Here is a 16992-nt window from a genome sequence, read left to right on the forward strand (position 1 = left end):
AATCCATGCATGTGTAAACGGGGTATAATGGAAGATTAGACCAAAGGTGGATTGTCAGTTTTTACTGAAACTAAGAGAATTAATTAATAATATTATTTTCAATGTAATTTACATTATTACATTATTGTTCTTGTTAGCGGTAATGATTTTTTTCCGGTTAGTAAACATGCGGTGATTTGCTGACAATACTTATCATAAATATTGACTTCCTTGTTCATTTTTATTTTATTCAATTTGTCAATGCATTGAATAATTGTCAAGCACTACATTAAAAATTGTTGCAGATTTATACTGATACATGATAATATCATAATATTATTGTGTTCGCATTGTATTTATTTTATATTTACAAAGTTAGATACTTACATAATGTTGTTCAGCTGTCAAAACTTCCAATGTGACAAAATTGAAATCTAACTGGAGACAAAAATAATTACAAGATAAAAAGAACTTTTTGTATACAACGTTTTTAAATTTTCTGTTGAATCATATAAACTTGACTTGACTAGCTTAAACGATCAAAAAAAATTGTACTTGATAGAAATAATACTGAAATGTCATTTTGACATGTCATATTGATTTCCATAGTAACGCACGTATATATTAATAATTTAGTTGCTATAGGACCCCAGACCCCTAGCAACCAATAATGGTGTCGAAATAACTTTTCATACAAAACAGAATTAACTGAAAATGAATTCAATTCTACTTAAAGATGGCTAAAAGTATTAAAAAAATTCATTGGCACCGTGTTCTGATAAAAGATTCTAAAAGTTTCAAATGTCTAGCTAGTCGGGAAGTTAGTTAAAAATCGATTGCAAGATTTTACCGGACAAAGAACCACTGGACAAAGAAGAATACGAGCTAAGAAAAATGTTGTAAAATGGCAGGGTTCAAGCTAGAACTAAACCGCTAATTTGATGCAAAACGTCACGCTAACAAGTTGAATGTTCACAATATTTTTTGCAGTTGTTATAACATTGGCGCGGGGTGGAGGTAGGCTGTTAAAATTCGACATAGATAGCTTTGTCAGTCATACTTATTTGTTTTCATTGAACTAAGAATACAATTTTTAGTTGGTGTTGGTTATATTTTAAAATTTAATTGAACCCTACCTCAACCAAACCATGTATGCTATTATGGGTGATCCAACAAAAATAGTGGACACTTTTTCAGTCATACTTATTTGTTTTCGTTGAATTAAGAATACGTATTACAGATGGTGTTGGTTAGTTTTACTAATAACCACGAATAGGTGTGTTCATCTAAAAGCACAATATTGTGATAGGTGTGGATTCATGTCCCATTTGGTGTACATATTATATTTCTGTAGTATCACAAAAAAAAATATGGATATAAATTACTTTAATAAGCATCCAGGAACTGACTAATTTGACCAATCATCATTAAACCGAAGCATCGTGTTGTGAGTGGTAATGGATCATGAAGGTCATTTTTGTACTGTATAATGAAGTGACGGAGGTCTAGCAATCCAATAGAACTTAAGAGATGCAAACTGTATTTCTCTGGCGGTATTGAGAACAGGCACATTGGATAGAGGGAGGTGGAAAGAGTTGTTGGAGGTAGTAGGGTTCCACTACGGTTTGTGATGATGAAGCATTGCTATATGTCTGCAAAGCATTGTGACCACAAGCGAAGGTGGATTAAATAAAGTGGTATTCAGATGGCAGAAGGGCCCATCTGCATTTTCTCTATTTTTCTACAAACGTTGTTAAATACATTAATCTTCAATGAGGCAAAAGGACACATCTATCAGTGGATTACAAACCAAATGCCACAAGTTTCTTGTGCCAGGCACACGCTTATTGTGTGTAATTCACACCACGCATGGATAGATAAGGCAAAGTCAAATGACATGGCTATTTTTATACCAAGGGATTGGTACAATTTTGTAAATACTAGGTATATCATAAAAAGGTTTTTATTCTCATAATAATGGTATAATTAATATTTTCACTACCAATTGGAATAAGAAAAATATGAGGGATTTGTAACAATTGCAAAAACATTTTGATGGCAAAAGAGCCCATTTGCCTTTTAATATCGAATATGTCATATGAATATTTTTTCTCTCAAACTAAACACACAACAGCCTAACAGATTAAATAATACTAAAATATTGTGTACCTATATCGCTCAAATATTTTGTTCGCTAGACAAAATTGAAATCTTATTATTGCTCTCCTCAACATTCTCGAAATTGACAGATGAGCCCTTATGCCGTATGAATACCGAAAGATAAACAATTAAAATATTGTCATGTATTTTCAGGTCTGTGGAATCACGTGTTCCTGTTTTCAAATCTGTCGTTATTTGTGTTGCTGCCGTTTGCGTATTTGTTCACGGAGTCGTCCGGTTTCTTCGGCCACCGATCCGGGGTGATGTCGAGAGTGTACGAAACGTTCACCGTGCTCGGATTGCTGGCTGCCGTCGTGATGGGTCTCACCTACGTCATATCGGCTTTCATCGACAGAAACAAGACAAGTGAAGAAGCTCTCAGTAAGTAATTAATACTTCTATACTGTACAGAATCTGTTTTCCAGAATGCAATGTTATACCAATTATACCTGTTAAATCAGCGGTAGTCAACCTTGTCCCTACCACCTACTAGTGGGCGTTCCAACTTTCATGGTGGGCGGTAGGGGTTTTAAAATTATTTTCATTATGGCGTGCATATGAAAATCTATGACAAAATAAAAAAATGCCTGTCTTATATCCAAATATGTGGAAAATAATATTCAGTTTATTGATACCTTTCCCTACCTCATATCTTGTGGATTCAGGCTTTAGTACTGTTAATCATATTATGACCAAAGAAAGAAACCGCCTGAATATTTCCAAAAGAGGAGACCTTCATTTGTTCCTCACAAAAATTGAGCCAAATATTCAGTATTTAGTTTCGCAGCATCAGCCTCAAAATCAACCTCTTAAGTGTAATTTCATCAGACTTTATGCTTCTATGTATGCAAAGTATAAATAAAAAGATAGATTTAACTACAGTAAGTTGTTTTATAAAGATTTATACTGCCAAACTTAGCGAAAGTCTGACATAAAGTATTTGGTAAGTAATTATTAATATATGCTTTAACTTGCTGTAACTCTGTTTTATAAATTTTATGAAGTAAAGTTACTTCCCTACTTTATAAATCACCATTACTATGGAACCGGTGGGCGGTTAGAAAATTTTACTACTAACAAAGATACAAAAGTGGACGGTAGGTATAAAAACGTTGACTACCCCTGTGTTAAATGGAAATGCTGTCTGGAAAAGTACACTCTTATCTGTGACATTAAATTTATCTTAATTTTAGTGTAAAGTTCTTAATGACATAGTTTTACTATTTTTGTTGGGAATTTCTCTGCCCTACAGGCATATTAATTAGCTATACAATCAATATTGTCCTATAATTTAAATTTCAGATAAATCAATCAATAATTCTTATTCAGTTGACTTAAATAATAATTCTTATCAAATATAATACTACTTTTATAACAGATTAAGAGACAATATTACTTATTATTAATTACCTACCATGATAATTAATTAGGTAATTAAATTTTTGGATATTGAAATGTGTAAATATATTATGATGTATTTTTATTTTTGGCTATCTTATTAATTGCATACTTATAATAATTATGAATTGTGTATATACAGTGGCATTGACTGGTGTTGACAAGAAAATAACCAACCCATCAGTGATGCCAACCGTACTACAATTATAGTACAATACTAAAATTTTAATTCGTGGAAAATGTAAAATACTATAATTTTATGCAAAATATACCAAAATACTATAATTTTAAAGAATACAAGACGAAAAATGTTCCTCTACTATATATTTTTCAGAAATGCTATAATTTTTACGCCTTTGTACGATAATCAGCATAGAAAAATATGGCAACACTGCAACCCATACGTTGTCTCAGAATGAGTGGAATCTTTCTCAACATTTTTCATATGTCTTTATGTATTTACAGCATTGTTGTCCTATTCTTTTAATGCGTCCACCAAATGATATTATAAAAATACATAAGTATAGTATTAACTTTATTGCAGATTTTCATTCATATCTTTTACCTATTCTGATAACATGTCCACTTAATTTCTTCATCGCGGAGCATTTAATTACCACATTTAAATAACATGCTAATTATATCGAATGGCCAACTAATGAGGACAGAACAGGTGTGCCGTCAGCTCTGAAAGGATTAAAAGCGTACATAAGTGAAACGGAAAATAAATTTCAACTGTATGTGGAACGAAATTACGGCCGCGTTGCCATTTGGAGAGCGATAGTCGAGGTGTCTGCACGTCGATTTGTTTTGTCATGGTGTTGGATGAAAATATTCTTAAATCGTGTAAAGATGACTAAAAAACTTTACGTATGTACTTAAAAAAGAAAACATGTCAATGAATATACTATTATTATTACAAATATAATAATAAACATAACATAAAAAGGACGCATGTTGAACTTTTATGACAAATTATATTTCGTTCGGCTTGCATCATTTAATTAGTCACAATCTTTTTAGACTATGCCTCAGCTGAGGTATAGCCTTAATATCTGTAGCCGAGAGTCAGTGTATTGTATGCTCAAAAAATATGGTTTCGGGAAATTGCAATTTAAGATCTTCCAGCCGCTTGATGACTATGGACTGTCTGCTTTTTGGTATTACGAATTTCATGTTTCCATTACGAATATCTGAAGATGAATTGACTCTGAAACTTAGGTACAAAATCTCTACTTCATTCTGCCGAATTGAACATACGTGACACAGGTTCAGATATTAGTACATGTTATGTGACAGAGTATTCTGTTATTATATAAATTTAATGATATTAAATTAAATGATTATTCATTAATTCTCTCACGGTATATATGAATGTTAAACATGATTAGTTTTATTTATTTATTTTTGATAAGTATCCCTGTGAAAGATAGTCAAAATTATTTTCGTAACCAAGAACTCATTCTAATAATCATTTTGTAATTATTTCAGATCTGTGGAGCTACTATCTGCCATTTCTCTACTCGTGCATTTCGTTTATCGGAGTCCTAATGTTGCTAGGTAAGCGTTTATATTATTATTAATCAAACCCAATCACACTTTCGAAACTTCGATTCGTATGTTATTTTGTTGATACATTTATTTTTGGATTCCCCCTATCAATCATAATGATTCAATCTGATTCAGAATAAACTTTAGTTGTGCACATTTATCGCGTTTATTATTATCTATGATTCATTTATTTGTCTTTGACAGCTAAAAGTATCTTCAATTGCTTATGTTATAGGATATTATGATGTCTTTGTAATATTGATCGATAAATTGCGCTATGTTCTAATGAGGTCTGTCAAACATATATCAATACTTTTTGATCGATGCTTTGATACAATACCGATATTCGGCAGCTGTCGAGGATTGTTTATCATATTTATGTATTGCAATGACGAAGGGTGAAGGTACGCTGTTAAGATCCGCCATAAATAGTGCACATTAAACTTTGTCAGCTGTCGACGCTCTCGATGTTTTGTCCATCACTAATCAAAGAGAGAGCGTCGACAGCTTCAAGTACCTGGGGGTACACATCACGGGAGATGGCATTTTGCAGAAAGAGCTCGCTATCCGAATGGGAATGGCTGGAGCAACATTCAACTCGATGCGAAATGTCTGGGACTCACGATTGTACTCGGTCAAAACCAAATGCCGCCTATTCGATGCTTGCATTTTGACAGTGCTGCTTTACGGTAGCGAATCATGGCACTTTACAAAGGCTCAGTGAAACCGTATACTAAGCTTCGAAAACAGATGTTTGCGACGAATACTGGGTGTGCGGTGGTATGACTTTAGGAGCAACGAGGAGATAAGAACGCACCAAGCAGGCTATCATCACGCTGAAAGTGAAGAGGCGACGTTGGACCTGGCTCGGCCACGTGCTGCGGATGCCAGAAGATAACTTTAACCTGGCTTGCCTGTTCTTCAAGCCGACCGGATTCCGGCGACCTGAAAGGCCGCTAAATACTATCTACAGAGTGTATACGGCGGAGCTACGGGATGCTGGTTTGACCTGGAACGAAGCAAGAAGACTGGCGAGCGACAGGGATTCTTGGAGGCGCTGCATGGTGTCCATATGCTCCAGTTAAGGGGCGGATATGGCCAAAGAAGAAGAAGAAGAAACTTTGTCAGTCATACATATGTGTTTTCGTTGAAATAAGATTACAATTATTTACAGATGGTGTTGGTTTGTTTTTAAAATTCAATTACACCCTGCGACAACCAAGCCATAATAGACATTAGTCAAAAAATACTCGTCTATCTATAAAATATCTAAAATTATGCAATTAAATCATACATAACTTCGAATATTTTATAGATAGAATAATATTTGTTATCTATTATAGTTCGATTTAGGCTGAGCTTAATGAATTAAAAACAATGAACCAACAATATGCGTAATATGTATTCTTAATCCAACAATAACAAATAAGTATGAATGAAAAAGTCACCCAAAATATACCAAAACTATTATGGTTTGGTTTAGGCAGGGATTAATTGAAACCTAACCTAACCTAACCAATACCATCTGTAAATTCCAGTCTTAGTTGAATAAAAACAAATACCAACGACTAATAAAGATTAATGTGTACTATTTGTGGCGGATCTTAACAGTCCACCTCCACCCTTCGCTACTGATGTATTGAGGTATTATAATTGTTAGAATAACTGCTATGTTTTAACAGCACCTCCCTTGGCTGTGTTAACTTTTAGAGCGAGATAGACAGTTTTGACAGTTTAGACGGCTAACTTATTGTAACAATTATAAAACCCCAATACATAAATATGATAATCTACCCTCGATAGCCGCCGATAGTAATCTTGTGTATAGAATGGATGCCCAGATATTGACACTCTTTCTTTTGATATGACGGCCTTAGTTCTAACTTACCATCATCATCAGGAGTACGACAATCCTTAGGGGGTCCTGGTTTCTTCTCTCTCTGACTATACAGCCCCAGTTATCGCCCGGTTCTTCTTCTGCGTGCTATTTGATTCCTCGATATTATTCTCTTTATCGTTTACGCGGTGTTTATAAACTAAAGACATTGTTTTCTCACCTGAAGGCTCCCGGTTCGATAAAATATATTAATAGTATAAAAGGGTATTGTAAACATTGTCGTTTAAAATTGTAACTGAACACATATTTTGATATGTCAAATGTCCGTGGTTATAGCGCGTTTTAAAATTATTCTTTTATAGATTTTATTAATATTTAACATTATAAAGTGCTTCTCATTATCTGAGTATTCGTTATCCGAGTTCCTGCAGTTCCGAATTTGCAGGAATATGCAAAAAAACCATAAAAACACAAGCGCAATTAATAGCTCACAGTTGTCAACTGTTACTTTTAATCTTTCAATCCCACACTCCTACACTATTTCTGTCTCATATGTTGTTTTCTTTTCTAAACGTGTCCCAATTAAACCCATTTACTGAGTAATTTTGGTCCCTGTTTTAAACGGATTCGCTTTAAGAGGTACCTTTTCGGTCCCAATTACCCTCGGATAACGAGGACTCCCTGCATAGGGAAATATTTTTAATAGCATCTGATTGCATGACGTAATACTAATAGAAAAAATCATTAAATAATATCTCTTTATGTACCTATTCATATTGAATATCAAAAGAAAAATATTACACGCGATTTTTTTTGGAAAATCAGTATGCGGTACTTTATTTGAACACTTCGTCTCTGTTCTGGCAGAATACACTAACTGGAGAATACTAGTTTTGAGTAATTTGACTTTGAAGTTGTTAAAATGTTTGAAATGGTCTATCATGTGAGTTTATTAAGTAATCGTAAAAAGGATGACTTTAAAATAAAGACTGTTTATTTATTAAGAAGGTTTCCAAACGGTAAAGTTTGAAATAAGGAACATATAGGTGTAACTAACTCAATATGTCATTTTTTCGAATTAGTGTCTTCTGCCAGAACACTGACGATTTGTCCCTTAACATTATTAAATTTACTGGCGAGCGTGTATTTTATACCATGCTTATTAAAATTATCACAACTTGATAAAAGGGTATTGAATACCAAGTATTCTACTTAGTATTGTCTACTGTCGTAAATAAGTATCCAAAACCATTCAACCAGATTATTTATTTCATTATTAATTATATAGTTACTGATAACATTGTAAGTTCCACAGTCCATCGCTCCTTGCAAACATTACTGTATACATTAAATCTGGAGTTGCCAACAATGTGTACATAATACATAATAGAGACCGTAATTTTATAAAGTTATATCAAGTCCATTAAAAAGAATAATTCATCTGTTGACATTCAATAGTAGTAGTGAAAAGTGGAGGTAGGCTGCTCAGTTCCGTCATAAATAGTGCACATTACACTTTGTTAGTCATACATATTTATTTTTATTGAATCAAGACTACAATTATTTACAGATTGTGTTGGTTAGTTTTTAAAAATCAATTAAACCTTGCCACACCAAACCATAACAGTTATGGTATATTTTGGGCGATACAACAAAATTGTGCATACTTTTTCATTCATATTTATTTATTTTCGTTTGATTAAGGTTGTACCTCAGTTGAGGCACGGTCTAAAAAGATCGTGGCTAGGCGATGCGCGGATTGCGGGTCGCGGGTGCAAATGACACATGCCAAACGAAATATAATTTGTCATATAAATCCAACATGCGTCCATTTTATGTTCTGTTTATTGTTCTATTAGTAACAATAATAATATATTCATTGACATGTTTTCTTTTTAAAGTAAATGGGTAACGTTTTTAGTCATCTTTACACGATTTAAGAATTAATACGCCCGTCGCCATCACGAAACAAAGTGACGTGTTTCCAGCTCGACGTTCTCTCTCAGAATGCGAGTCCAAAATTTCATCGCGCCTTAGTTGAAAATTATTTTCCGTTTCACTGATGTATCACCTTAAGGATACATGTTACACATCGTCGTTGCACAAAAAAACCTCCGATGTGCAAAAATCTTGTTTTGAGATAAAGACAAAAAACAGTTTTAAAAAATCAAGAGAATGATTTTTAATTTAATAGTACTGCATTTTTTTGGAGTAATATTAATTACACTATTTCAGTTGTTAAAATGATCGATAATGTTTATCAGTTTTACAATAAAAGAAATAACATGTTTACACTGTCACATAGGAGGTAAGTGTTGCACAATTTTGGCACATTGGAGATATTTATTATGCGTTGTCATTGTTGTTTTGAGATAAAGACAAAAGACAGTTTTAAAAAATCATTTTGAATTTAATAGTACTGCAGTTTATCGGAGTAATATTAATTACACTCTATCAGTTGTTAAAATGATCGATAATGTTCATCAGTTTTACAATAAAAGAAATAACATGTTTACACTGTCACATAGGAGGTAAGTGTTGCACAGTTTTGGCACATTGGAGATATTTATTATGCGTTGTCATCCTTGTACAACACTTTATACTATAACTTTATAAGAAGAATCAATGAGAAAATTGAAAAAAGCCATACTATTATTTAAATTGTATTATTAGATTATCCTTATTTATTCAATAATTTGGAAAGGCTCATTGTTAGCGGAAATATCGAGGGTCGACACGGGAGAGGAAAGTCGCCAACAAGATAGTCCGACCAAGTGTAGGACACTACGCGGCTTTCAATACCTTCAACTATGCAAAGCGCAGGGATCGCTGAAGAGATGTTACTAGGACATTTCCAAAGAGTCACGATCTTAAACAATGAGGGATACGAAAACGAAGAATGTGCTACCTATTCAAAAGTATTGCTCTCGTTGCTAAAATTGAATAGATACTAAAAGAAAAATTGAAAATGTGAATTTGAATATTAAAAGAAAAAATCTAATATTAACGGAATACTGGAAGTTATCTATTGTTTCTTATCTGGAGTGTCATAAAAGATGCGATGGTTTCTATCAATTACATCCTTCAACTCTTGAAGGTGCTTATATTTTGATTCAGATATGGATAGAGGCTCAGTATACAATGCAGGTGACTCAACAATTATTGGAAATAATTTGCGTCTTTGAGATAAAGTTTGCCACTCTTCAGAGTAATTGAGTTTTAATAAAATATCTCCACTCGGTAGATATTTTAAGCCACGAATGTCAACAATTGCTGGATCACCAACTTTCATTACTGGGCGAAGTGAAGATAAATTTGTTTTTAAATCGTCATTATTTTTTAAAACAATCGTAATGTGTAGAATTTACTTTGTATGGCTGACTAGGCCGAGCTAAATGCATTCTCGCAATGTAAACGGAAGGTGAGAAAATTGGCGGCTTAAAATAATGTTCTAAAGTTGAATGCACAGCGTCTGCCTCAATTATAGTGTGCCCTTTTTCTAGATACAACTGTTCTATCACTTTATTGTGGGATTTTGCGAAATCGCTCAATGCACTCCCAAGAACATTGTTCCTATTTTGATAGTTACAACCATCCGACATCATTACAATTTCTTCGTATTCATTGGACAATTTCCTTAAATAGTCAATAATGCAAGATGTGTATTTGTTACATTACGATCTGCTTCATGCAAAGCATAAAGAATTACATCTGCATCATTTAACCGATAGATGGTAAAGTTGTGAAGTTGAAATATGCGGATTGCAATATGGATGGTTGAAATATGCGAAATATTTGTAATATGCGGATGACGCTAATATCTTCGGACATAGCAAAACACTTTGCAAATCCATGGTGATAAACATTCTTTTGCTGTTGGCACATTCTTTGGCTTCACTTTTGGCAATACGACGTTCTTCTTTTTTCTTTATGTGTAATTCATAATCTTCTTCGTTTACATTGCCGAGCTTAAATCCGAAACATAAATTACACTGGTCTTTTCTAGGCCTGTGGATTGAAATTTTTTCTTCATGTAGTATTTTACTAAAAATATTTCGATTAACGGCGTCAAGATTATTCTCCAAACACCATTCTTTATATATATGTTATGCATATGCAGAATGGATATAAAATTTGACTCCACATACTTTCTATTGGAAGAAGCTCTACAATAGTGGCTGGGTACTAAAGGTATTAGATTGAGCCATTTCCTGACGTCCTTGAGTTTATCTTGTCGATGTTCCTTGGTAAATGATACTTCATATACACTGCTTAGAGTACTGTTTTCTATATAGTTATTTGGAAGACGTATTATATCATTATGTTTTGTCCATCGTTTATAAATATCTTCTTTTATGCCAAGTGTGTTAAGGAAAAAATTCTTAAAAGGAAAGAAATATCTCCGCAAAGTAAAGAATATTTACTTTTAGGTGTGGTCATAATACGACCACAACGGCCCACAAGCCTTCTTCACGGTATATCTTTTGTTTTTTTCCCTTCTACAACTTTCTGTCCGGTATACGATTTTCCGAGAAGTCTTTTCGTTTGGTTTTTTTTTACTTTTAATGTCCAAATTAAGCATTAAAACAAAAAGAAGGACGACGAAATTGATGAATAATACATGTAAATCATAAAAATAACTTACTTCAAAGTATCTTACTGCAAAGTATCTAGAATAACAGCTTATTTATATCACGAATAACACACATTTAGCAACTGATAGTTTATCGGCGCAATATAAGCGTATAACTCATTAGCTCCGATGTGCCGAGTGCGTGCACAACAATACCTCCAATGTGATAAGTCAGCACATCGGAGATTTATCCACTTTTAAATATGAGACCCATCACATTGGAGGTTTAGTTTTTCGAAAATAACTTTAAACCAAAAAGTGATATCACATTGGAGGTTCTTGTCAACGATGCAGAAAAAATCGTAAAATATTTTTGCATCAAAAACCAATTTTCGTAAAAATGGCACATTGGAGGTTTTTTTTGTGCAACGACGACATGTTGTTGGTTGATTTTTTTAAATTCATTAAGCCCTGCCTAGACCAAACTATTTTTTTTTTTTTCCTTTCGACCATGTCCGATTCTAATGGGATCATATGGCCCCCCACAGAGTGGAGGTTTGTATTAACAGATTTTATTTTTACGAGAAATGGATGTCAGCCACTTGCTCAACCTATTAGATCCATACTCTGACACATACACAAATCGAAAAACAATATGTGTACTTGCCAGACCCAGGATTCGAACCTGGGACCCTCGACACCAAACTAACGACGACCAAACTATAATAGATGAAAAATATTATTCTATCTATAAATATCCAAAGTTATGTATGATTTAATTGCATATTTTTAGATATTTTATAGATAGATGACTATTTTTTGACTATTATCTATTATGGCTTGGTTTCGTTGGGTGTAATTGAATTTTAAAAACTAACCAGCGCCATCTGTAAATTGTAGTCTTATTTCAATGAAAACAAATACGTATGACTGACAAAGTTTAATGTGCACTATTTATGGCGGATCTTAACAGCCTACCGCAACCCTTCGCCACTGTTCAATAGTATGTGGATATATTGAGTTTTATCATCGGTCTCTGGATATATTGTGTCTGGGTAAGTGCATGTTTGTTGAAGTTTTTTTTTATTATCGCGTCACTGACCCCAGCGCGAAATTTCCCCTATATGGGTAAACCTTCACCAAGAGTAATTTAAATTAGGTGTCTTTCTCTCTCCCCATGGAATCTTGTAAATTCTGATGAAAAAACATTTATTTTTGTACTTACACGTCTATATTAAATACTGGTCGATGTTTGCGTGATGCAAATATCATACATATTCAAGGAAATCTCAAGATATTAAACAAAATGTGTCAATATGTATGTTAATTAACGGTAAAATTAAATGATCTTGAAATTGTATAAATTTTGGAACCAGTTCATTGCATACAATTGAAGAATGACATTCCAAACTGGCCTAAGTCTAAAAATCTGATTTTGAGATAATCATGTTTTTGCGATTTGCAATTTACCTCTTAATTTTTCGGTACTATAATGTTTGGCGATTTCATAAAAAATTCAAAGACTCGAAAACATAATATATAAATAACATTAAAAAGTATAGTAAAACTTCAAAAACTGACTTTTTTTTCAAAATGGCCCTAAGTCTGTACCAAGTACAGTTTGGAACACAATAAAGTAAAATCAAGTATCTTTTGTGTGTACAATTATGATTGTGTAATAGAATGTGGTCATGGACTGGTCTGTCGGGATGATTAATGAATAAAAATAATATAAAATTTCTTTCACTTTATTGCATTTTTTGATAAAAAGGTAAACATTGTAACTTTTACTGCATAATAATACTACAATGTAGGATTATTTTCAATAAAAAAAATAGTTTACTGATGTGCACATGAACTCGTCTGACATTTGTAATCTGATGTGTTACAATATATCGTCTTTGTTCTGGCAGAACACACTAACTGGAGAATACTAGTTTTGAGTAATTTGACTTTGAAGTTGTTAAAATGTTTGAAATGGTCTATCATGTGAGTTTATTAAGTAATCGTAAAAAGGATGGCTTTAAAATAAAGACTGTTTATTTATTAAGAAGGTTTCCAGACGGTAAAGTTTGAAATAAGGAACATTTTGGTATAGCTAACTCAATATGTGATTTTTTCGAATTAGTGTCTTTTGCCAGAACAGTGACGATATCGTCACCGTTCAGGCAAAAGTCACCAACCCTAAAAACATAGTTTTGAGATATCACAATTTGAAAGTTTGAAAATGCAGGAAAAATCAGATTTTAATGTTTTTAGGGTTTTATCTACATTAAATTATTTTCTCATGTCTTCTTAATAATTTCTTTAAGGTAATTTTACTTTTTGATGCTAATTAAAACATCTGGAAGGTTTTGAAGGAGGCAAGGTAGCTCAATTATGGTTTGGTGACTTTTGCTTGTTAATAATCTGAACAATGTTAGCCAAAAGAAGGATCAGTAAAACTCACCATCCATAGTATAGTGACTTTTGCTTGTATATTTATAACGAAGGATTTTTTTTATATAGTCAATAATGTCTATTCACCTATAATGACTTTTGCTTGTTAAGATTTTATTGAAAGCCATTTAGTGAAAAACAAATAATTCGGATTTAAGCAAAATTTTACTAACTAATGTACCGTGGTGAGTTTTGCATCTTAAGGGGGGACATGCTCGTCGAAGGTCAAAATTGAGTTTTTATTGTATTTTCAAACCATGATCCTGGACACTCCTTAAACGTTGTAGATAATCTATTTATATAATTTTGAAGCCTTATTATCCTTTATAGTTATTTTAAACATTTGATGACTGCATGAAGTATTTTTGTTACATAAAATAGTATTCTTTTAAACCTCTCGCTCTAATGTTTTAGAATATAGTCATATTTCGGTACAGAACTGTGCAGTGGTGTTAAGATTTTTTACATTTATTAATTTTTAAACGCATTTATAAAACCATTAGTATAATTTATTACGAGATAATTTTTGTAAAATATTCACGATAAAAAATTATTTTGATAATCTCTGTGATCCCAAATTTGACAAGAATTAGGCATTTTATTATTCAAAAAATCGGCAAGATTAACACATTTGAAGATGATTTTAAAGATATTTATTATAAGCTATGTTATTGACCATTCAAGTGTGATAAAAATCTTATGAATAATGATTGCTTTATAATAATTATTGACCTAAGAAGAAGGTAGTGTTTTTTTGAAATACGCCATTTCTTTTGTCATTCCCTAGTGGTTAAGCTACAACATACGGCCGTAGCCATAAAATGACAAACTATAATTAAAGTAGGGAGTAAAATTATGTTAACGCGCGTGTTTGAACATGTACCTAACCGAATTTTTTTTTATTTTTTTTTAAACGGTACATGTTCAAACACGCGCGTCAATATCATTTTACTCCCTAATTCAATTATAGTTTGTCATTTTATGGCTACGGCCGTATGTTGTAGCTTAACTACTAGGGAATGACAAAAGAAATGGCGTATTTCAAAAAAACACTACCTTATTCTTAGGTCAATAATTATTATAAAGCAATCATTATTCATAAGATGTTTATCACACTTGAATGGTCAATAACATAGCTTATAATAAATATCTTTAGAATCATCTTGAAATGTGTTAATCTTGCCGATTTTTTGAATAATAAAATGCCTAATTCTTGTCAAATTTGGGATCACAGAGATTATCAATATAATTTTTTATCGTGAATATTTTACAAAAATTATCTCGTAATAAATTATGCTAATGGTTTTATAAATGCGTTTAAAAATTAATAAATGTAAAAAATCTTAACACCACTGCACAGTTATGTACCGAAATATGACTATATTCTAAAACATTAGAGCGAGAGGTTTAAAAGAATACTATTTTATGTAACAAAAATACTTCATGCAGTCATCAAATGTTTAAAATAACTATAAAGGATAATAAGGCTTCAAAATTATATAAATAGATCATCTACAACGTTTAAGGAGTGTCCAGGATCATGGTTTGAATATACAATAAAAACTCAATTTTGACCTTCGACGAGCATGTCCCCCCTTAAAGAACATAATTTTACGCTTCGGGTGACATACTCAACTCAAAACTGCCATTTTCAGGGTTGGTGACTTTTGCCTGAACGGTGACGATATTATGTTATGGCCGCTTGGAGCGAAATGTAGCAAAAAGAGTTCAAATGCGCATGCGCATATATCCTTAGGCGAGTTTGGAGAGAATCAACCGTTACCTTAGTGCTGTTTTGAAAAAAAAAAGGCACATTTCGACATCAAGTTGAAGAGACTTATATTTTTTGTAAAATATAAGTTTTAGTGAGACTATAGATCTCAGCACACTATCGGATTCCATCAAAACATGAAAATTTGTAATTTTGGACTAAGGCCGGTTTGGAATGTCACTCTTCAATTATTGTGCCTGCTACTTATTATACAATAAATATACCCCTGATCATTGTTCCCTGTAAGATGTGTGCGTGCATCTACCAAAATGTGTCCGTACACATGTTTTCATTCCCCGCACAATCCTCACACAAAAATATTGTAAAATAAAGTTTCCTATTTTAGTTTGGCACGAATGCACGAAACCATTACATGCATAATTCTTCGACTCATTTCTCGGAAGGCGAAGATCACGTGCGACTAACGCGAGCACGCAAGTGAAATTTTACATCGAGCGGGATCACTATATTCGTCCCGTTCAATTGCGTGCCAAAGAATACGAAAAGAAGATATGTATTTTAGTGTTTATCAATGACCACCTATGTGCTGGGTCCTCTACATTTCTTAGTCTATGACATATTGTTTCAACTTGCAAGAAACATTGTCAGTACAGTCTCATATCCTTATTGTGAAAACATCACACTTTTAAAATTATTTATTTCCTATTTTTATTAGTGTTATTACTATATAAAATCACTGAAATTAATAAATACCTTAAAAATATAAGTGTTTGGGGGGGGGGGGGGTTAAATCCACCGCACCGGGTGACACCAACCCCAGAGTTACGCCACTGCTCAGATGCGTTGATTATCCGCACACACAATAGAAAAATTAGAGGGAACGTTGCCTCTGATTAAAAATCTGTTGGGAACCCCTGTCTTGAATATTTAAAACCATTATTTTATTCGCCGAGATGTTTTTTCACACATTTTTTTTTTACTATTCTGTCATGCTGTCACCAAAATTTTTAAGGTCACTTTATCTACGTTAGATAAAGAAAAATAATTAGCTTCTTATCAGCGTTCTGTGTGAATGGGGACGCTTAATTATTCAAGGTTTAGCGATAGGTTACTACATCAGTCATTGTGAAAGTCCTGAATAATATCAAATTTGTGACAATTTTAATGATTTCTCAAACAATTGTTTAAAATTTGACAAAGCAAAAGGTCACTTGGAGGTAATAGAATTTTTTTTTAAATTTAAACTGATTATAAATAATTAATACACACTATTGTATTGACCGAGGGTATTTGATGAGAATTAATTTCAAATTCAGATTTTTA

General features: G+C 32.8%; 1 protein-coding gene across 5 annotated transcripts in view; it reads left to right on the forward strand.

Annotated features, from left to right (window-relative positions):
- The window catches only part of lili (LMBR1-like protein lilipod), a 79205-nt gene that overhangs the window by 7614 nt on the left and 54599 nt on the right, over positions 1 to 16992 (forward strand). For all 5 annotated transcript variants that reach the window (XR_015070978.1, XM_085949737.1, XM_085949756.1 and 2 more), the window contains exons 3-4: positions 2293 to 2520; positions 5029 to 5097. Coding sequence is in view for 4 of the 5 variants with exons in the window: in XM_085949737.1 (XP_085805863.1) it covers positions 2293 to 2520; positions 5029 to 5097 (297 nt within the window). In the remaining variant the exon portion in view is untranslated. The remainder of the gene's footprint in view (positions 1 to 2292; positions 2521 to 5028; positions 5098 to 16992) is intronic.

Source organism: Rhyacophila brunnea, unplaced genomic scaffold (assembly GCF_057557595.1).
Source record: "Rhyacophila brunnea isolate RB1 unplaced genomic scaffold, BYU_Rbru_1.0 scaffold_10, whole genome shotgun sequence".
NCBI classification, from domain to species: Eukaryota; Metazoa; Arthropoda; class Insecta; order Trichoptera; family Rhyacophilidae; genus Rhyacophila; species Rhyacophila brunnea.